Genomic DNA, 22,680 nt, shown 5'->3' on the forward strand with positions numbered 1-22,680 from the left:
TTTGTAGAGTCCATTCTGTCTTCCTATATCAAATATTGAAACGTTTTCAGGAAGGGACCATGTGGGAAGTTTTTATAGAACAGATGGCCCTTGGTTTGGGTCCTAAAAGAACTTAGAGGATTCAGCTTGCAAAGTTAAATGAGGGGTACTTTAGAAGGGGAAATTGATGTGACTGAGGATATGTGGGGGGTTGAAAGGGGATTTATGAGTGGAAGAGAGAATACCTTATATTAATTTGAAAGATAATTGTTTCACAGATATAATTTTCTAACTGTTGTGCTAATTTGTTCTAGACCTTATTGTTCCCAAGGAACTTTGTGATGAGTCTAACTCAGAGTGTTTAATTGCCTGGCGCTTCCAGAGAATTGGCTATGCTTTTGGGGGAGGGAAGATAGGATGGGGAGGTGATTGACCTTCTTGGGTAAAATCATTATTTGCCAGGTATCATTGTGGCCAGAGTTACTTATCTTGGCTTCATGTTGTATACACACCATGCAATCATCTATGAGCTTAGCAACTCAAATAGGACAGTGAGTACTTTTGGGCTTGTGTATATAAAAATTAACACATCACATTTGTCTAGAGTTTTATGGTTTTTCAAAGGGACTTTCAAATGCTCACATTTAACATCTCCAACAATTCTTGTCTATTTATGGTTAAGGAAACTGAGGCCCAGAGAGTCTAGTGTCTTTCCCCAAAGTCACATGGGTATTGGATGACTAGGCCAGAACTAGACTTAGCTCTTGCCTTCTCATCGAAGGTTCTATTCCCTGGTATGACACCCTCTCTCAGCAGGGACCCTGCTGACGGTGACTATGCGCTGATGGCTGGCGTCTCCTGAGTTCCTCGTACTCAGCCTGATCATGAGGAACTGACTCAGAGAAATGAGAGTCTGCTGATTCAGAGCTGGATATTCTTTCCCAGTCTTTCATTCCTAGCTTTCTCTTCTCCTAAATTGATTTCTGTCAACTCCCAAGCAGCTTTCTTAGTCGTTGTGGCTATCAGAACTCTTAGAGCACTTTAAGAGTCTTTCTCACTTAATTTACCAGCAATAAATGTATTGCATGGGAAACCTTTAATTTTAGCTATATTTTGGGTAGGTATCACTATTTTTTCCTGTCAAACCAAAACCGAAGGAGAACTGTCACTAACTTAATCTCTACATAGATTTCCTTTAATAACGCTCATTAACTTTGTTATTCTGTTATATACATTGACTTCCATTGAATGGATTTGTAGCAGGTCAAGAATGAGTGGGATACCAGTACGAAGGCTATTACGGTAGTCCTGGCAAAACACTGGACTTTGCTGGGCATGGTGGCTCACACCTATAATCTCAGTGCTTTGGGAGGCCCAGGCGGGCAGATTGCTTGAGCCCAGGAGTTTGAGACTAATCTGGGCAACATGGTGGAACCCCGTCTCTACAAAAAACACAAACATTAGCCAGGTATGGTGGCGCCTGCCTGTAGTCCCAGCTACTCAGGAGGCTGAGGTGGGAGGATTGTTTGAGCCTAGAGGTTGAGGCTGCAGTGAGGCATGATCTTGCCACTGCACTCTAGCCTGGGTGACAGAGCAAGACCCTATCTCAAAACAAAACAAAACAAAACCCCAAATCCACCAGGCTTGGATTAGGGTGGTAGCAGTGGAGTTTGTGATGGAAGCTACAGTCTCTCCATTGGCAGGGGTTAAGAGGGAGCCAGGAGTGCCACGGGCTCCAGAGAAAACTTCTTGCCCAGCCTTCGTGTCACTAGTGTTGAGAGAAGAGAGGGCCTTCTGGCAAGACCTTCTCCCACACCTTGGGAGACCTGTTACTCCATCACCACATCTGCTTTGAGACTGTTGACACACTAATTTAATTTTCTTCTTTATCCTGTTTACAGCTGTTTACACTGACAGCCTTTAAAAGACCAAAGCTTCTAGGGTTTTTTGTTTTTGTTTAAGTTTTTGTTGTTGTTGTTGTTTTTCAGAGACAGGGTCTTGCCCTGTTACTCGAGCCGAAGTGCAATGGTGTGGTCATAGCTCACCACAGCCTCAAATTCCTGGGCTCAAGTGATCCTCCCACCCCAGCCTCTTGAGTAGTTAGCATGACATGCATGCAGCACCATGCTTGATTACTTTTAAATTTCTTATAGAGACAGGGTCTTGCTATGTTGCCTAGGCAGGTCTCAAACTTTTAAACTCAAGTGATCCTTCCACTTCGGCCTCCCAAAGTGCTGGGATTACAGGTGTGAGCTACCGCACCTGGCCCTTCTAGATTTTTTCTTAATCCAAATCTTTACTCTCCATATAAGAGATGGATAATTAGGTAAGTTTCCCTCCCACTGAATATTCCCTATTGCTTACCCTTCCCCTGCTTCATCTTCTGCAATAGCACTCACCATTTGTTTTGGCACACTGAATATTTTTCTGAATTATTGATTTTCTTCTCCCACTATCATGTAAACTTCATAAAGGTGGCAGGGGTTTGGTTCATGTATCATCAGCATCCTGAACAGGGTCTGGCATATGAAATGTTTGAAAAGATGAAATGAGTGGAGTTTGAAGTCTTTAGATAGCACATTTTAAAAGCGAGTTCATAAATTATTCTACAAAAGCAATGAAATGCCTTTATAAACTGGAAGAATGTCAGATGTTCTTTGTTTTGTTTAATCCTATTTGGTGGCTTATGTAATTATAACACAGATTAATGAATAACTCTTAGTAATTCCAGAATTACCCTAATGGCAATAATAATATGTATTTGTATGATGCCATTTACAGTAGCCTGAATGAATTTTTTATTCCTCTGTGAGATAAATAGTTGTATCTCAATGTTACAAATGTTAAAAATTATAAATGCTTAAAAATGTTGTAAATGTGAGAGAGAAGCCTTTTCACAAAAACGTTCCTCTCCCGGAAAACAGAGACCAGTCTAGTGTGGGACATAGGTGTGTAGTTGGTTAGTGCAAGGCATATGAGAAGGTACAGAATGATGAGAAGGTTTTACCTTCATGCTGATGAGGTGGCTAAATTGTCAGTAGTAGTTTTGGGCATGTGAGCTGCTGCTTCTCAATACTGACAGCATTTTAGGGGACTGGACTTTGTACAGTTCTGCATTGCCTGCTGAGGAATCCAGGCATCAGCAACGGAAAGTTCCAAAGCATTAACAGAAGATTTCATTATGTTATAGCTGCACATCCAAATCGAAGGGAGCTGGAGATAGCCAAGAATTGTCTGCTAGGTAGTTTTCAGACATGCGTCTCATGAATTAGATAATTTTAGTTCTGATGTGGAGATTGGGAGCACTGAAAAGTGGCACTACCGTAGAGCAGTTTTCTGTGACGTAGGTAGAGTAAGCAAATGTGTTAAATAAGAATTTCTGCAAGAACTCTTCCAGACACCTTCTACCTTACTTGATAACACGGTGTCCTGATCACATGATTTGCAGAGAATGAGAGATCTGTGAATGATTACCGAGATGATGGCCCCAACCCAGTAGCTCAGCTTCCAACTTCTTAAGCAGCTCTGGACTACCGATACCTTTCATAGGTCCAAATGCTAGTGACAACCTGGCTGGAAATTAAAGTTAAACTTTAAAAGTTATGTAATATTTTGTTGCTGATGTGTTTCTAACTTTTGGCTGTCTTAAAAATAACCGCATAGCTGCTCTTAATTTCAGGGGAATTAATGATTTTATGATTATAATTTAATCATGGGGATGGGTTGTAAAAATCATACATAAGGAAAATAGGTTGTAGATTGAGTTATGATATTGGAACTTTAAACAAAAAAGTCATGAAAGTCTTTGTCCAAATTGCCAGTTATCTCCCTGATTCTAGGAAGGTTGAATCATTTTACCGAGACAAATAGATACGCAGTGCCTTTTCTTTTGGGCAGAGAGTTACACTGCCGGCCTGACCTGGCCCCCTCTTTTTGGTGTTAACGTTTAGATATGAAATAGTTACAAACACAGCTTTATTGTAGCTCTTCTGGGCCGCTGTTTCGTTTATCAGGTTGGGGATTTCCTGGAGCCTTCACTTTCTTTTCCTTATCTCTGTATTGTCTGGATGCTGGTACCTGGTCAGATAGCCTTTCAGTAGCACTTTTTCAAAAAAACGTGTAATATGTGTACTACAAAAATTCCTCTCATTGTTATGTATATTGCATTGCTGCTTGGTACTAAACAAAGTTTCCAAATAAAGGGAAATTGTGAAGCTTTGTTTAAGATACTTTAAGAGGGTAATGGCTACGGCTATATACTTTTGCTGGTTTTTATAAATATTAATGATAGCAATTATGTTGAAGGAAAAATAGTGTGAGTCGAATTGCACCCTTCCAGGGTGAGTGCTTTGCTTTTCCTTTCAGCTGTCAGAGATTGTTTTGCGTCTGACAATTCTCTTGAAATAAAGCTTGCAGAATTATTACAGATTAAGGAAATCAAGTGACCATTAATGGCAATAATTTTTTTAAAAAAGTTTTACCCATTGTTTGTAAATAATACGTGCCTATTATTAGAAAATTCAAAAATATAAAAGAATTTTTAAAAAGCATCCTGATCGTGGCTACTCAAAAGCATTCTGATATTGTTTTTCTACGCTTTCTTTTTTCTGTTTTCCGATATTTCCTTTTTCGACATTTAGTTTTTAAAAGCATACTTGTTATCAAACCGCATATGCAATTTTTATCCCGTTCTTTTTATTTAACATAAGAATTTTCTATGTTTCACAGATTTTATGAAGATGTGCCACTCATTCACTGATTCTTTGAGTAACTGGGTGCCTTTTCTCTGTGCTCTGGGTGCCAAATGCTTTGCTTTTTAAAGTATGGAGACATGGGAGTAGAAAATCATCTAGATTATAATTAGGAACTGCACATCTTCCTGAATTTCCATGTAACTTTGATCTGGATCTGAAAGTTAAATTATTTCCCAGGTAGTTCCACATTTTAAGTCAAAACAATAATACTAATTGATTTTTATTGTATGTTTAAGCTAACTTCGTATGGATTTTAAAATATATATATATATATCACTCTGCTAGGAGTCTGTCCCTAGCTGAAGTGCTGGACGGGCAGTAGAGGGCAGAGCAGAATCCTGGGGAGGCGGTGGGGGCTGGTGCGCCCGGCTTCTGCACAGGGATTGTTTACAGGGGTGAGTGAGTAGGGCAGGGTTCATGGCAAGGTGTCCGACAAGATACTTAGTCACTCACAAAGCACATGACTTGGGCCTTGTCCTCAGAGGACCGAATTAGTGAGAATCTAAACATTTTAGGTGGCACAGAATATGAGATGTAGAAGAAAGAATTTGACTTATCAGCCAGTGATATCCAATTGCCTCCTCCTTTGCTCCTTCCCAGATCTGTCCCAGTGGTCAGGCGCAGACGTGGTATGAGGACAAGCAGGGTGGGCCCGCTCGTGAGCAAGGATGCCTGGATTTAAGGCCTGACTCTGCCACTGACAAACCGTATACCTTGGGCCAGTTCATTAACCTTCCTGTGCTTCATTCTCCTCATCTGTTAAGAGAAGATATTACTACTGCCTACTTCCTATGGTTAAATGAAACACATAGAATAACGCTTGGCACATAAAAGAGCACTCAGTGGATCTACCTAACTACCAGTGTTTTCTACCCTATATGTCTGAATTTGTATATATTGACAAATTTCCTTAGCACTGAGCTTATCAGATGAGTTTAGATGGCCTTAGGGTAGGTGTGTTACTCCTTGATCGCACACTGAACTGTTACTGTGAGGATGGCCTGCTGCTTAGCTAGCTATTAGGAACTATCCATGGTCACGTTTCTGAAAACAGCCAAGTATTGACAGACTTGGTTCCGATCGTGGATCTGTCTCCAAAGCCCATTCCCCTAAAGTAGACTGCTTCAAAAAAGCTTTCACACCCCCTTACCTTAATCTACTTGCTCTAGGCTAGGAGGAGGACCTATTTTGTTTTGAATAAACTTTGATTGAATTATAATATACAAAACAGTGTACATATTCGGGTTGCTGTGTCTTCACAGTACCAGTACTGGGATCAAGAAACAGCATCCCATAACCTTTTTGTGTCTTTCTGGGACCATGCTTTGAAGTCTCTGGTAGAAAGATTTGTGATCATTTGTTCTTGTGCAAGGAGGAGGCATTATGGAAGATAGGGAATTACCCTGATAAAGAGGAGGATCAGTTGTGATGCTGTGGATCTTAAACCGCCCCCACTCCCTCCCGTCCTGTATTTATTTCTCCATTTTTTTTCATTAATGCGAATATCAGAGAAAGAGGGATTGTGGTTTTTTTTTTCCTTTCAAGATTGGACATAGTGAGAGGAGAAAGATTCTTTATTGCAAGATTCATTAAATGAGAATAATTGGAATGGACTTTTTAGGGAGCTGTATTAAGTCTTAGATTTTTCTCCTCCAGACTACGTTTCTCAATTGTTGCTTTTGAGTTAATTTTTCATTACATATCATGATCATTGCTTTTCATCATGTGAAGAATGTAACGTCAAGGAATTACAGAAATGCATGAATACTTACCTAGAAACTTTCATGACTTTAATTCTCCCAACTCTAAATTAGGCATGGGAATGGGCTTTTTCTCAGATGTCAAATCTTGGATTGGAGGTGGGTCCTGGCAGCACTGCATCGGAAGGTTTTGGAGAGGAGTCTGGCATCACAGGAGACAGAGTTGTGATTGATTAGAGATTTTGGCGACAGGGAAAACAGGTCTTGAGTACCAGATATTTGCCTTTGATGATCTAAATGATACTGTGCTATTTATTGATTCTTAAACTTGGTACTCTTCTATAGGACCACTTAATACCTGGTATATCAGATTGGAAACAGTACAAATAGCAGCTTTAAAAAATTGAAGTAGTAGTCTCCCTTCCTTACATGTACCACATGGATTCATCATGCTTTCATACTTCTGTGGTCCTCCCTTCCAGTGTCTTAGAAAAAGTTCATCAGTATTGTGAAAGTAGCAGCGGTGGCAGCAGCAGCTCCAGTCAACAACGTATTGAACTGCATGTGGAATGTGGGAGTCTAGTCAGTGATTGCAGACACTTTTGTAAATGTGTAAACTTTGGATAACCTGAATTATTTTCTATGATACATGGATGAACTGTAGAAAGGAAATAGATAACTTGGCCATGTGTAGGGTTACAAATACAGTGGATAATAAATTGTAATAGGCATAGTGTTTAATATTTAGGAGCAGGCACCCAGCATGATAATGAATAACAGTGTGAATACTTCTATAATTGTATGATTCCATTTTAGGAAAGAGAAGATTGAGGAAAAAAGGGAGACTGAATTGAGGGAGAGAACAGACTCTTAAGCATAAAAGATCTACACATACCTCCTCTTAGTTACTCTCTGAGTTGCTCTCATGTCTCAGAAGAGTGGTTGTGAGGATACCATTATGCTTTTTCCACTTACTGAAGAAATTGTAGAGCTCCTATTTAAACGTAAGGAAATTTGAAGTCATATAGAGACATCCCCCTTTAAATATAATAGTTGTGGTTTTGTTTTTCATTTCTACTTTACTACATTTTATCAGATTTTGAACTGTGGAATTAAGGCTTATTAGCCGAGTAACAGAGGAAATGGCATTTTCACTTTTAAAAAAATCTAAAAATCCTTTCTGTTAAGATATCATGTTGGTCTCACTGACTGGAGTAATCACAAGATATTAAAAGCCTCTATGGGAGCTTTTGCTGTAGTAAATGAGGGAAAGGGAGAAATGGAGTGTGAGTGTACAAGCAACGTCCCGATCAGACTGTATGCATCTGACTATCTGACTATGAAAGAAGCACACTGCTTGTGACAGTTAGATTCATATCATAGTTTTCTTGTTTGTTTTTAGATGGAGTCTCGCTGTGTCGCTCAGGCTGGAGTGCAGTGGCGTGATCGTGGCTCACTGCAACCTCTGCCTCCTGAGTTCAAGCGATTCTCCTGCCTCAGCCTCCTGAATAACTTGGGACTATAGGCATCCACCACCACACCTGGCTAATTTTTTTGTATTTTTTTTTAGTAGAGATGAGGTTTCACCACATTGGTCAGGCTGGTCTCAAACTCCTGACTTCAAATGATCCGTCCACCTCAGCCTCCCAAAGTGCTGGGATTATAGGCGTGAGCCACTGCGCCTGGCCCATATCATAGTTTTAATGCAAATATTTAGTGTTATTAAACCAGTTGGAAAGTATCTGTTGGACATCTAAAAGGGATAAAACCTGCATGAGGTACAAAAATGAATGTTAAGACCCAGACTAATATGCAAAGAATTTATAATCTAGTTAGGATCATAGAAGTATTATACACTTTTTTTTTTTTTTTTTTTTTTTTTTTTTTTTTTTTTTTTTGGAGACAGGGTCTCTCTCTGTTGTCCAGGCTGGAGTGCATTGTTGCGGTTGTAGCTGACTGCAACCTTGAACTACTGAGCTAAGTGATCCTCTCACCTCAGCTTCCTGAGTAGCTGGGACTACAGGTGCATGCCACCACTCCTGGCTCATTTTCTAAGTTTTTGTAGAGATGAGGTCTTGCTATGTTGCCCAGGCTGGTCTTTAAATCCTGCTTCAAGTAGTCCTCTCGCCTTGACCTCTCAAAGCACTGCAATTACAGGCATGATCTACAAGTGTTTTTTATAGTGCTTGCATAAGTAATCTTTTGGTTCTCTGTTAAAAAGAGAAAGTGACTTTAAAGGCAGTTTATGGGAGAAAGAACTCATGACCAGTGGCCATGGCAGTTAAGTTTTAAGCTCAAAATGTGTTCCTCTTGGGAAAAGGAATTCATTTTCTTCTAATCTGGTTTTATCTTGATACTATCAATTTAGCATGTGCCGCAGAGAATTCAAGTTGTTGTACGTGTGTTGCAATTTTTATTTCTCAGGAGAGGGTGAATTTCAGCTATTTTTTGAGTTCATGTTAAAGGAATTTTAGGGATTATATATATAAGAACGTCTGAAGGTAATTGAAGGCCCTGCCATGACATTAGTTTTTCTCACACTTGTGGAGTGAAATGTATGGATACCATATATTAAAAGTAATGGCAAAAACCACAATTACTTTTACAGCAACCTAGTACAAAGGTACATTTACAAATTGCTGAAGCCCAAGTACCAGACAAGGGTTCATCAGATTTTAGGAATCCGTTAATGTTTTCTTCACCAAATTCCAGGACTAAAAAAGGAAAAGAATTGGGGCAATCCCTTGTAGTTTTGTGTGTAAAGATTTGACCTGTATTCCAAAGATCTTGATTTTTATTTCTAATAAAAGAAAAATGTTTTCTTTGTGAACCCACAGAATCCTATTGATTCTGTAGCATTGTTCTCCTTTTTCAGATGAAGTATATTAGTGTCAGAAGTCAAAATTGAGCTGCTTTTGTCCTCAGGTTGGGCTTTCTCATTTGAATATGCCTAGGAATTCAGTGCAAGAGTTCTGAGGGTTTATGGCTGCTCGTTATCATTACTTTTTTTTCTTGTATTAAAGCAAGGATACATCCCTAATCTGCGTCCCACCTCCCCTTGTCATCTATACATTAAGTCCTACATTTGGCTGTTGTGGGTAACCATCCCTCACTTGCTATGGGTAGAATTTTGCAAGATTGCAGAGTAAGACCTGTCAGCTGACACTGGCTCACATGAGAGCCATTAAGAGGGTGGTGTGGCCAATGTCAGAGCAACCTTGCTGCTGAAGGCAAGTCACTGCATTGCCCAGAGCCATATGAACAGGTCTTGTGACCAATTAATCGACTACTACATAATCTCCAGCTAGGGAGCACAGATGGAGTGAGTCAGTCCAAGCTGCTCAACCTGTTAAGTGTCTTGTCTTTGCTAACTGGAGTGTAAGCTTAGGAACAAAAGTAGGACTTGTCTATGTTTGTAATAGGATTGCAGACAGCGTGTTTTATGATGTGATAGATGGATCTGACTTCCTAAATTATTGGCAGGCTTAATTTATGTAACAGATGAATGCTCCACCTTTTTTTTTTTTTTTTTTTTTTTTAACCTGTGAAAGGGGAAATTAGTACACTGCTGCCAAGTAGCTTTTCTTACATACTGTGAAGGGAGTGAAATGATTGTTTAGAACTGCTGGTCATTACGGAATATTCCTCACGTAACAAAGGAACTTCAGGATTTGTCTCCAAGTCCATGTTGATGGTCAGGATAAACCGGAAGAACATTAAACCGCTCAGGAGATGTGTGGCGGCACAGCGAAGACCACAAACCAGCCAGGGAACTGGCAAGACTCTGCCAGATGTGTGAGTGATGCCGTTCCTGGTGCTGGGAGGATTTACAGGGCACTTTTACGCACAAAGATTAAAAAACACGCCGGGGTAGACAGGAGCACTGACCACACGGAACTCGACAACAGGTTTGAAACTTTAGTTCTGTTTCAAAATCTCAGATAATTTTGTATTTAATTTACTGTGTACTATAAGGAGATAGAATTGTATTGATCTGAAAGTTGTTGTTTCTCGTAAGTGCTTCTAAGTAGGAGAAATGGGGTTATTGGTGGGTGTGCGGAGTCAAATCCCTTCTCTTACAGAAAAGATGTAAGCCTGGGTATTTTTTAGTGACTATGGTGACTCCACTACCCATCTGTTTTCTTCTTTTCATTACCTCTACTGGAGCCAACTTACAAGAAATGTTTACATCTTTGTCCCGTGAAACTTGGATGAAACTGTTCACAGTAATTATCAGGAAAAAAAGGTGCAGTCCTGAAGTACCAGCACAGTTAGTAGACGGGGCTCAGGCCTGGGCATTCTCACTTCATAGTCTGCATGGTGACCAGGTGGTTGTGCTTTTCCAATTGGAAGCAGGGTGGTCAGAGAGACCCAGTCTTCCTCTGGAAGACCCTTTCCATGAGGAGGATGTTATGAACAGCAACTTTTAATAATGGAGCTTGTCTAAAAAGAATAGCATACTTGTAATATTCTTTTTGGTTTATTTCATCCACTTTGGAAGAATGTATTAATTTTATTATTAGTGGTACTTAATTGAAACCCTATTTGTAAAGTATTTTATTGCATATCAATAAAAACAAAAAACTGTTTTGAGAATTACATTTCATTCCAAATTCTTCCATAGATAGATAGTAAGGAGAGCTAAAGGTTAATGATTAGTGTAAAAACGAGTTTATAAGTTCATTTAACCTGGGCATGGTGGCTCAAACCTATAATGCAAACACTTCGAGAAACTGAGGTGGGAGAATCACTTGAGCCTAGGAGTTCAAGACCAGCCAGGGCAACATATCAAGACCCCATCTCTACAAAAAAATTTAAAAATAATTAGCAGGGCATGGGGGCATGCATCTGTGGTGCCAGCTACTTGGGAGGCTGAGGTGGGAGGATCACTTGAGCCCAGGAGTTACAGCCTGCAATGAATTGTGATTTTACCACTACACTCCAGCCTGGGCAACTGAGCAAGACCCTATCTCTTTAAAAATAATAATAATAAAATAAATTCACTTAAAACATTTTTTTCTTACAGAAATTTTCTCAAAATTAACATGTCTCATCAACTGTTTATCCCATAAGTATGTTTCTTAGTTTGGTTAAAAATAATCAGGATATAGTTTTTGTCATGTAAAAATCTTTGTCATTTTAAAATAGAAACTTAATAAAACAGGGCAACAGAGTGAGACCTCCATCTCTAAAAAAGAAAAAAGAAACTTAATAAAATGGGATGTAGTCCATCACAGTGTAAGCGCACAGTAGGCTGGAGAGTGAGAGAGAAGTGAGGAACTTATTTTACAAGTGTTAGGTCACGTGCTCTTCATTCAGTTAAAGAGATCTGTTTGTAGAGGAGGAGGTAATGATATGGTACACTAGAAAAATACATTTGAGTGTTCAGAGAAGAATTTCACTTTTATAGTATCTGTTTTTATCTGTTTCTTATCAAGAAAGGGCAGCTGAATGATAGGAGAGAGTAACGGAGTGACGCTCAAGTTTATCTGAATCTTGATCCCTAGCCCTGGGTCCTACCCAGGAGCCTCTAACCCTGGGCCAGTCTCCAGGCTTTTCTTAATCTCACTCTCAACTGCTAAACTATGTAATTGGCTGGGAGTATTTTAAAAATTCTTTTTTCTTCTGAGATTCTTAGATGTAGTAGTAGGGCCTTCTGTATTCCCTATTTTTGTTATTCTATAGAATTCTAGATCCCCAGATAGTTATTTAGGATGAAAGGTGAGGAGTGAATGTCCACATAAGAAAATAATATGCAGGGCCAGTTTTTTAAAAACCTCTAACATTTTTGATATGAGCTGCTGCTTCTCACCTTCAACGTGACGCCTTAAACTTTAACATTTTCATACCTGTTATCCTATTTTAACTTCCTTTAGATTTACTTCTGTAATGCTGAGAATTTTTTTTAGAACTTTGTACAATGATGACATATATTTGTCAATTAACTGGAATTCATCTCTAGTCAGATGATGTACTGTGGTAGACCTCACCCGCTTTCTCTTCTCCTTACTACAATCTTGGAAACATTGCTTACTTGCAGTATTGTGCTTGGTTTCCAGAACTTCTTTAGGACTTGGGCCAACTTGAGGGTAGAAGCGAATTATTGACAGGCGCTTGCACTGAAGGACCTGGCTCCAGAGTGCTCATGAGTTACCTGTTTGTCCAAGTCATGTGGCAGTCAAGTAGGTAGGACTTCCAATCTCTTTTTGCTCTTTGATATCTTAACTCAATCGTTCCAAGTGGCCTTCTTAGTTCAGCACACTGACAAGCAGGGTTTTTTTTTCTTCTTCTTCTTCTTCTCATGATGTTCCAGTAACTGAAACGGTGAAGAGAAAGATTCCCCAATCACAATAGAATCATGTCGTGTATGTGATGACGGCCACAGTGTAAAGCAGACGGAAACAGTGCAGAAAGAAACATGTTGGTTGTCTCATTGTGGTTCATGTAGCATGACACATTTCAGGATAGGAGTTGTCGTCTGCATCTCCATTTCCATTCCCCCCAACCTCTATGAAAGCAGATATTGGGGGTTAATTCATTTCACAAAATTGTAGTGTCAACAAAAAACTACTAAGTTTGATGAGAGGCGTCTTAAATGGCATGTCAGTAAAAATTCCTTGCTAAAACTCCCTTCAAATCTAGTGACTCTTTGCTGGGCACGGTGGCTTTCATGCCTGTAATCCCAGCACTTTGGGAGGCTGAGGTGGGCGGATCACTTGAGGTCAGAAGTTCGAGATCAGCCTGGCCAACATGGTGAAACCCCATCTCTACTAAAAATACAAAAATTAGCCGGGTGTGGTAGCAGGCACCTGTAATCCCAGCTCCTTGAGATGCTGAAGCAGGAGAATCACTTGAACCTGAGATGCAGAGGTTGCAGTGAGCTGAGATCATACCACTGCACCCCAGCCTGGGCAACAGAGCAAGACTCCATCTCAAAAAAAAAAAAAAATCTAGTGACTCTTAAATATGATGCCAGGTATATGGTATCATGCTCATGTAATTGCTTCCAATCCTCTTTCTTAAAATATTGACTATAGCAAAGCCGCCAACAACTTTTGAGTTTTTCAAACTTTCCCGGCAAATTAGCAAACAAAATCCACAGGGCTGTTTATATGAGAAATCTGGGACTTGCCAAACGTATCTGTGAATCATTGTTGCTCTGGTGGCAAGAGAAAACTTGCCATGTCTTTCAAGTATACCCCTTACACACTGAAAAGGAACTGAAACAGAGCACTTCAGAGTCAATTGTGCTTTACAGTTTCATATCTTGACATTTGATTTCAGAAGAAATTCTCTGTACTGCTTTAGAATCACCAGGATGATTCTAAATGAGTATAGATATTCATCTTAGATACATTTGTAGATGAGATAGTTCTATTAAAAAAGGGAACTCCTTAGATTGTCTGTGGTAGTTACTTAACAAGAAAGTAAGTACAGAAACTTGAGTGCATTTTTTCCCTGGTGAGCTGCTTCACATAGATAAGCTCACCATGATTTTATGACTAGTCTTTATTTATAGCAGTTGGGATTACTGACTAGGAAATATAAAAATAGTTACAGATTTAGAGAGAGATATGCTAAGGCAACAGACCAAAGAATTCTGAAGAGTATAATAAAAGGTCATTAAAAGTAAGTGTAATGCAGGTTTGCAGGAGTGGAAAGAATGTTTCTCACTGCCTGTGGCTCCTGGAAACAGTGTGAAAACCGCTCTACCCTGATGCTACTTAATAGAAAATGTAGCAGTTGGACAGGTTGAATGAAGTGGGTAGAGAGGAAAAACAAACCCTAGTCAGCTGATGGTCTTGTGCTTTGTGACAAGCTTCACAGAGAGGTCGTAAATGGTTGGGTGTGACTCTGATGCGTTGGGTATTGCGGTCACACGTTCTTCTGGGCTTCCTGCATTCCTTCCCTTTTTACTGATTTTTATGTACCATGAGAATTTTTCTTTAACTAGTTAGAAGAGTTTATTTCTGCTGGCTGAGGGTAGAGATTTTGAGACGTAATTCCAGACTGATAAGAGTGAATGAATCAAGGAATGCAGTGTCATGTCTGATTTAGGGTTCAAGAACATTTGTCTTTTCCCTCTGAGGATACATCACTTACTAGGAATAAATCAGCAATCTTAATATAGGAGATTTTCGTAGAGGCTAACAACTGACATCAGCTTTTGTCTGGGTCATATTTGGATAAGCTTTGATGACATAACAGGGTAAAGCACTTGTTATTAGTCACCATAGCTAACTCTGTCCAGAATGACAGTGTTCCAGGCAGAAGATGAGGTTAATCCAGCTCTGGAGTCTTCTGAAGCCTTTTTTCCTCAAGTTCCGCTCAGCTCTGTGCTGAAGTGGAATGCTGGCTGAACTGGTACCCCCCACCATCCCTGGTTCTCCTGTTATGACTCCTGTGGTGAGTCAGGCTCTGGCTTAGCCTTATCCTTTTATTGTTATAGTAACAAAAGCCAAATAATTGCTGAACAGTGATGTAGCAAGCCCTGGTGGGAATTGGCGAGAGCAATAACTTGTGACCCATCTAAGATTATAACTGTCAAAAGTCACCAAAGAGAATCCAGCCTGTGGGTTATAAAAACACCAAGGTTCCTGGGAATTTTCTTCTCTTTTATGAGTTCCCAAGGGGATATTGAGGTATCAGGTGTACATCCATCCATCAGCCTTATGTCTTTAAGGGTTTAAGAAAGGTTTTTTAAAAAACTACTTTAGGTTTTTACAGAACCAATGTGAATGAAAATCCTTTTTTCTCACTATGCCATATCCTTTCACTTTCATGCCTCACCCTGTCCAAAGACAGAAAAAGGAACTTAGTTGACTTAAGCTATTTTTCCACTTACTAATTTTCAGCTCTAGCATATGAGAACCTAGACTTAATGCCAGATAAAATGGAAGGGCCTTTGACTTGGGGATCTTCTCTACCCTGATTTTATGATCTGAGGGTCTTCTCTGCCTTGAAATCACTGTCTTTGGGAACATCATATCATCTCTCTGTTTTTGTTTTCTAAATAATAATAATAATAATAGTAGTAGAATGGAATGGTGTTTTCTGAGCCTGAACTTCAGATCCACTGAACCAAATTCCTGGCGGTAGAGCTTGTGAAGCTTTGTTGATTACATACACACACACACACACACACACACACACACACACACACACACACACACACACACACACACACAGCTTCTGGGGTAATTCTAACGATGAGCCAAACAACTTGGGAACCAGTGGACAGGTAGTGTCTGACATCCCTTCCAGCTAACATTCTGATAATCTGTCAGTGATCCATGAGTGCTGAAGTTAGAGACATTTAAAAGCTGGGCTTTGGGTAATCAAGGGAATCAGAAATAGCTCAGTGGTAATCTGTTTCCACGTGAGCGAACAAGCCACGTGGGTGTTTGAGGAAGTACATTTTCAACAGAGGGAACAGGAAGTACAGAGATCTTAAGGCAGGAACATGCCTGGTGTGCATCCTAAAAAGAAGAATATTGCCTCAGGGCAAAGATGATTTGGATTCAGAAAGGAAACGATCCTTCGTGGGAATGCGAATGGGGTGGAGGTGTGCTGGTGGACGGTCTAGCAGCTGCACACTGTGATATGAGAGGGAGGCAGAGGTTGCTGCCCCTAATATCTTTCCCACTGGACCTTGCTTGATAGCTGAAACTCCTATTATTAAATTCTCATTTCTTTGTATTTAAGCATTGTTCTCTCTAGGCAGCAGCTAATACCTTACTGTGAACTATCTTAGGGGAACATTCCTCTCTGTCAGTAGGAGCAAGACCACATGTGACAGGTGGGTGCCTTCTGTGGAGCAGTGTGTGAGGACTGACCCTCCTTTTTCCAGCCAGGTGACTAGAACAAGGAGGAGACGGCCTGTAATTCTGCTGAACAGGGACAGACTTGATAGCCACATCTGAAGCTCGAGTTACGTGTCCTTGGTTCTCATCCTTACAGGGTGTTCTATAGCTGACCGTAACAGACAAAAGTGATCTTCAGAAAATAGTCCTGTCACAAATTTTTAAATGAGTGCTTATTCCTGAAAGTTTCTAAATTTTAAAAGTTCCTTTGACAACTGAAATTAAAATAATTTTTTGCTTTAAAAAAATTTTTAGAGCAATTTTAGATTCACAGCAAAATTGAGCAGAAAGTACAGAATTCCCACGTACACCTTGCCCCCACAGTATCAACATCCCACACCACAGTGATATATTTGTTACCATTGAGGAATCTATATTGACACATCTTTATCACCCAAAGTCCATAGTTTGCATTAGGGTTCATTCTTGGTGTTGTATATTCTATATGTTTTGACAAAAGTGTAATGACATGTATCCACTATTCGTACTAGATAGTTTCACTGCCCTAGAAATCCTCTGTGCCTTGCCCGTTCATCCCTCCCTCTCCTCTAGCCCCAGGCAACCACTTGTCTTTTTACGGTCTCTGTAGTTTTGCCTTTTCCAGAATGTCATTTGATTAGAATCATACAGTATGTACCCTGTTCAGATTGGCTTCTTTCACTTAGAAATATACATTCAAGGTCCCTTCATGTCTCTTCATAGCATGGTAGTTCATTTCCTTTTTAGCACTGAATAATATTCCATTGATTATCTCTTTGCGTACTGAAGGATGTCTTGGTTGCTTCTATGTTTTGGCAATTATGAATAAGGTTCCTCAACTCATTTGGATAAATAACAAGGAGTCCCATTGCTGGACTGTAAGGTAAGAGTATGTTTGGTTTTGTAAGAAACTGACGAACTCTTCCAAAACAACTCCACCACCAGCAATGGATGAGAGTTTCTGTTGCTCCACATCCCCACCAGCATTTGGCATTGTTAAGTATTCCAGTCTTTGGCCATTCTACTAGGCATGTAGTAGTATTTCTTGTTTAAATTTGTGTTTCTCTAATGACATACAACGTGGATCAACTTTTCATATGCTTATTTGCCATTTATATTATCTTTGGTGAGGTGTCTATTCAGGTCCTTTGCCCATTTTTTCATCAGTTGGTTTGATTTCTTACTGAGTTTTAAGTGTTCTTTATTTTGGATAAAACAGTTCTTTATCAGATATATTTTTTGTGAATATTTTATCTCAGTCTGTGGCTTGTCTTCCCATTCGCTTGAAGTGTCTTTATTAGAGCAGAAGTTTTTAATTTTAATGAAGTCCAGCTTCTCAATGATTTCTTTCATGGACCACGCCTTTGGTGTTGTATCTAAAAATCCTTCGCCATGCCCAAGATTGTCTATATTTTCTCCTGTGTTATCTTCTGTGAGTTTAGTAGTTTTGCTTTTTACACTCAGGCTTGTAAGCCATTTTGGGTTAATTTTGTGAAGGACGTAAGGTCTATGTCGAAATTGTTTTTTTTTTGTACCTGGATGTCCAGTTATTCCAGCACCATTTGTTGAAAAGACTGCCTTTGCTCCATTGTATTACTGTTGCTCTTTTGTGAAATATCGATTTATATTTATGTGGATTTTTTTCTGAAGTCTCTATTCTGTTCCATTGATCAGTTTCCCTATTGTTTTGTTAATGCCACACTTGCTCCTTCTCCTCCTCTTCTTCTTTTTCCTCCTCCTTCTCCTCCTTCTTTTAAGAGGTGGAGCCTCACTCTGCCCAAGCTGGAGTGCAGGTTTTTGCACCTCAGAAGGACATGCAAAGGAAGGTCCTGGAAGGAAGAGAATGTTATCCTAACCTGTTTGCTACTGGTATCAAGGTGATAGTGCAGTCAAGTTGGATGAGCACAGAATTTGGAGTCAGGAGACTTTGATTTTAGTCCTGACTTAGCCACTTACTGAACATAACCTTGTTAAAGTCTCCTAACTTCCGTGTAAAACATTATATAATACAGACTCTCACGGGACATTTGAGAAGGTCAGCTCAGGTGAATTCTGTAAAAGTGTTTGGTAAACTCTAAAATATTAGGCAATTATTTGTGCATGTGCTGTGCAGTTCTTATCACCAGCCTTCCCCTGCCCACATTCAAACACCAGACCTTCTGGAATTGGTATCTCTAGGCTCTGCATGAATTATGCAGTAAAAAAGGCAGTTATTTAATATGATGGAAATCCATCTGATACACCACTAGAACAGCAATCACAAACTGAAAGACATAGATGGGTTTAATAAATGAGAAAAGGGATTGCTTTTTTAGAGAGAAACTTTCTCCTGTCTTTGGGGGAGGGAGGGGATGAAGGGGGACAGGAAAATGTAGTGTACGAGTGTTGAGAAGAAAGCTCAATAAATGCCATTGTCTAGGCCAAACTACATATTTGAAAACTGAATCTGAATGCCTGGAATTCATTAAGGTGGTTTGGCTGTAGGAGTTCACCCACTGCCTCATGCTTCAGCTACCAAGAAGCCTCTTAAAGGAAACAGTAGTTAAGGGGTTTGTCTTAAAGTAATAATAGATTCTCTGGGTTTAAAAAAAAAAAATAGGCTGTTCCTATTGTAGTCCTCATCTTTGTTGTTTGTTTTTACTTTTTCAAGAGACAGTACAGTCACATGGCTTAATATTCAAAAGGCACAAAATAGTGGTGCATGTTGAGAGCACAATCACAGTGTGCCTGGCTCTGTGTTAAGTGCTTTACATTTAGTCACCTAAACAGCACCTTATAAGTGGAATTATATAGGAGATAATACTATTATATTATCTCCATTTTGCAGATGAGGCTATTGAGGAACAAAGAGATTAGGTAACTCACCAAAGTTACATAGCTAAGAAGAGGCAGAGGGTAGGACCTGAGCCCAGGATGCCTGGGTCCAGTCTACACTCCTCACTATGCTGTTTTGATGGATGTGTATTACATAGTGCAGAGAAAGCCTTTCCCTTTGCTCTGTAAAGAGTAGAATGAAGAGTCTTTTGCTTTCTTTTCTATTAGTAATCCAGCTTTCTTTCTTTTTTTTTTTTTTTTTTCTGAGACCGATTCTCGCTGTGTCGCCCAGGCTCGAGTGCAGTGGCGCGATCTCGGCTCACTGCAAGCTCCGCCTCCCGGGTTCATGCCATTCTCCTGCCTCAGCCTCCTGAGTAGCTGGGACTACAGGCGCCCGCCACCACGCCTGGCTAGTTTTTTGTCTTTTTTTTGTAGAGATGGGGTTTCACCGTGTTAGCCAGGATGGTCTTGATCTCCTGACTTTGTGATCCACCTGCCTCGGCCTTCCAAAGTGCTGGGATTACAGGCGTGAGCCACTGCGCCCGGCCCAGTAATCCAGCTTTCTACTCCAGAGTCAACTAGTATTACCAATTCATTTTATTTCTTCTAGAGATAGTGTATGCATGTATAATAAAACCGAGAGTTCTCTACCCCCAATTTTTCCTTTTTCTAGGCTTATGGTAGCATTCTCTACACAATATTTTATACTTATTTTTGTTCCAGTCAAAAATGTTTTGGAGTTTATTATATACTTACCTAAGGAGCTTCCTTATTCTTTGCTGTGTCAGTGTAGCACTCCCTTGTATGGATATACCATAATTTATTTAATCATCCTGCTGACAGTTTGTTTCCAAACAGTGCTGCAGTCATTACCTTTTTGTACATATCATTTTGTACCTGTGCAAATTAATCTGTAGGATTCATTCCTAGAAGTGAACTTGCTGGGTCACGAGTATATTTTTTGTTTGTTTGTTTGTTTGTTTGTTTAACCTCTTTTAGAGATAATATTTTACAACCTAAAATAGGTGACAATTGTCTATTTATTTTGGTTCTTTCGTTTTGCAAATGAGAAACCTTATACAAAGAATCATGCTTTTCACCTCTGGAAACTTCTTGGAAAATAGAAGTATTACCTTGTCTGAGTACAGTTTAATTAGATCTAGAAGTGATATATGAGGCAGTGTCTTGAGTATTTACTTTGAAACTTATTCATTTATCTATTATTAGTATATGATTTCCCTGGAAATGGGGGAGGGGAAAGATATGACATCTTGATGCAAGTTACCTTTTATAATTGCATAGCAATTATATATTTCAGTAATCCAGGAACATAATCATGTGTTGATGGCTTTGGTTATGCTGACAAGGTTAGAAAGAATTAACTTGGCCGGGCACGGTGGCTCATGCCTGGACTCCTGGCACTTTGGGAGGCCATGGTGGGCGGATCACTTGAAGTCAGGAATTCGAAACTAGCCTGGCCAACATGGTGAAACCCCGTCTCTACTAAAAATACAAAATAATTAGCCGGGTGTGGTGGCAGGCACCTGTAATCTCAGCTACTTGGGAGGCTGAGGCAGGAGAATCACGTGAACCCGGGAGGTGGAGGTTGCAGTGAGCTGAGATGGCACCACTGCACTCCAGCCTGGGCAACAGAGCAAGACTCGGTCTCAAAAGAAAAAAAAAAAAGAAAAAAAATAGCTCAGTGATTATTGAGTTAATATGTGCATGGAGATGAACCATAAAGCTCTTTTTTTTTTTTTTGTCAGTTTGGCTATTTTAAGTACAAGTAGTTTCTAGTTTACAGATATCAGAAAATAATAAATCATGCGCATTTAAGAATTAAGGGAACCATTTTGGGGAAAAATGGGCCATTTATAGAGATTCTGTAGGGGTTTTTTGTTTTGTTTTTGCAGAGTCGGAATCTCACTATGTTGCTCAAACTCCTGGATTCAAGCGATCCTCCTGCCTTGGCCTCCCAAAGTGTTGAGATTACAGGCATGAGCCACTGCACCTGACCTCTGTGGGTTTTTTAAGGAGAAAAAAGGAAGGAATTATTAACAACAGCAGCAACAACTCTGCAAGGGGCAGAGTCTTGACTGCCACAGTAACCTGCCCACTCAGTGTCCCTCTCGCCTCAAAAGAACTTGTACTTTTCCCCTTTACATTTTGTGAGCACCTTTTGAAAGTTCTGTTATTAGGGCTGTGTTGATATTAAGATGCTTATTGTAAGTACAGATTATGTTTAGAAGGTTTAAGGGATACCATGTAGTAATAATGTAGGTTAATTCATTAAGATTGCTTTCCTTTTAGTACCTGACTGAGATCATCTATTCTAAATCACACTGTGCACATTTAATAGATAACTTGGGATTATAATGTGTTAGAATTGGAAGCACCAGACCTTTAGGTATAATTTTAGTCCCACCCCAGTTCCCATTTTTTCTTTTTTCTTTTTTCAGACAGTGTCTCACTCTGTCTCCCAGGCTGGAGTACAGTGGTGTGATCTCAGCTCACTGCAACCTCTACCTCCAGGGTTTAAGCAATTCTTGTGTCTTAGCCTCCCCAGTAGCTGGGATCACAGGCACCCACCACCTCGCCTGGCTAATTTTTATGTTTTTAATAGAGATGGAGTTTCACCATGTTGGCCAGGCTGGTCTCAAACTCCTGGCCTCAAGTGATCCGCCTGCCTCTGCCTCCCAAAGTGCTAAGATTACAGGCGTGAGCCACCATGCCTGGCCCCACTCTATCCTTTTATAGAGGAGGAGACGCTGGATTAAGAGGTGAAGAAGTGACTGAGATGGGACTGTGGGATCCTGCCTCCAGCCTGGGCAATCTGACATCCAGTGGAGTGTTCCACTATTTTGTCTATGCTGTGGTGGCCCCAGGGCAGTGGAATGTGGGTAGTGGTGCTGTAAGTGCCACACACAAACTTGACCTGTTTTAGAGTTTTGCTTAATGTGATCCTGAACTCAGAAAGGAAGGAAGAAATTCTGTCTTTTCCTCTCTGTACTTTGTAGTTCCTTGTTCATAGCACCCAAACCTTAGGCTGTATTGTGACACACACAATAACGTTTTGTCACTGCCGTGTGAACACATTATTTAAAGACATATGTGGTTTTAACCTGTGACCTTTGCTACCATTTACACATTATTTTGGTAGCAAGGAGGGGGAAAACAAGTTCAGAGCTACAACTAACCTACTTACACAGAAACTTTTGGCTGTCATTTTTGTTAGAGATCAGTTATATTCAGGAAAATGTGGGGAACCTGAAAGTTATTTATTCCAGTCTTTTGTCCTTTTCTCAGACATGGTAATCACTTAAGTGATCAACAGTCCTTTATCCTATAATTCCAAAATCCTAAAATTTCTGGAAAATCTTTTGGAATTAATCTGAACTGATGTGAGGCTGTTTATAGTCTCTATCTAATGCACTTAGCGTTTAAGTGTTCATAACTTGGGCTGGTGAAATATTAATTTGTTTGTTTTGGGGGTTTGATTACATCTCAGCCCCTGGAGGAGGTATTATGTAATATATGTAGTGCAGCATCTTTCCGATTTCAAAAAAAAAATTCTGAATTCTGAAACATCTA

At 39.9% G+C, this 22,680-nt stretch overlaps 1 protein-coding gene across 4 annotated transcripts in view; it reads left to right on the top strand.

Moving 5' to 3' along the window:
• Positions 1-22,680, top strand: part of FNIP2 (folliculin interacting protein 2) — a 137,712-nt gene that overhangs the window by 28,345 nt on the left and 86,687 nt on the right. For 2 of the 4 annotated variants that reach the window (XM_065545645.1, XM_065545646.1), the window contains exon 1: positions 9,996-10,341. The exons of the other annotated variants lie outside the window; for them this stretch is intronic. In XM_065545645.1, the coding sequence (XP_065401717.1) occupies positions 10,166-10,341 (176 nt within the window). In that variant the 5' untranslated portion in view covers positions 9,996-10,165. Of the gene's footprint in view, positions 1-9,995; positions 10,342-22,680 lie in introns of those variants that run through there. 4 annotated transcript variants of the gene reach the window in all.

Source organism: Macaca fascicularis, chromosome 5 (genome assembly GCF_037993035.2).
Source record: "Macaca fascicularis isolate 582-1 chromosome 5, T2T-MFA8v1.1".
In the NCBI taxonomy this organism is placed as follows: domain Eukaryota; kingdom Metazoa; phylum Chordata; class Mammalia; order Primates; family Cercopithecidae; genus Macaca; species Macaca fascicularis.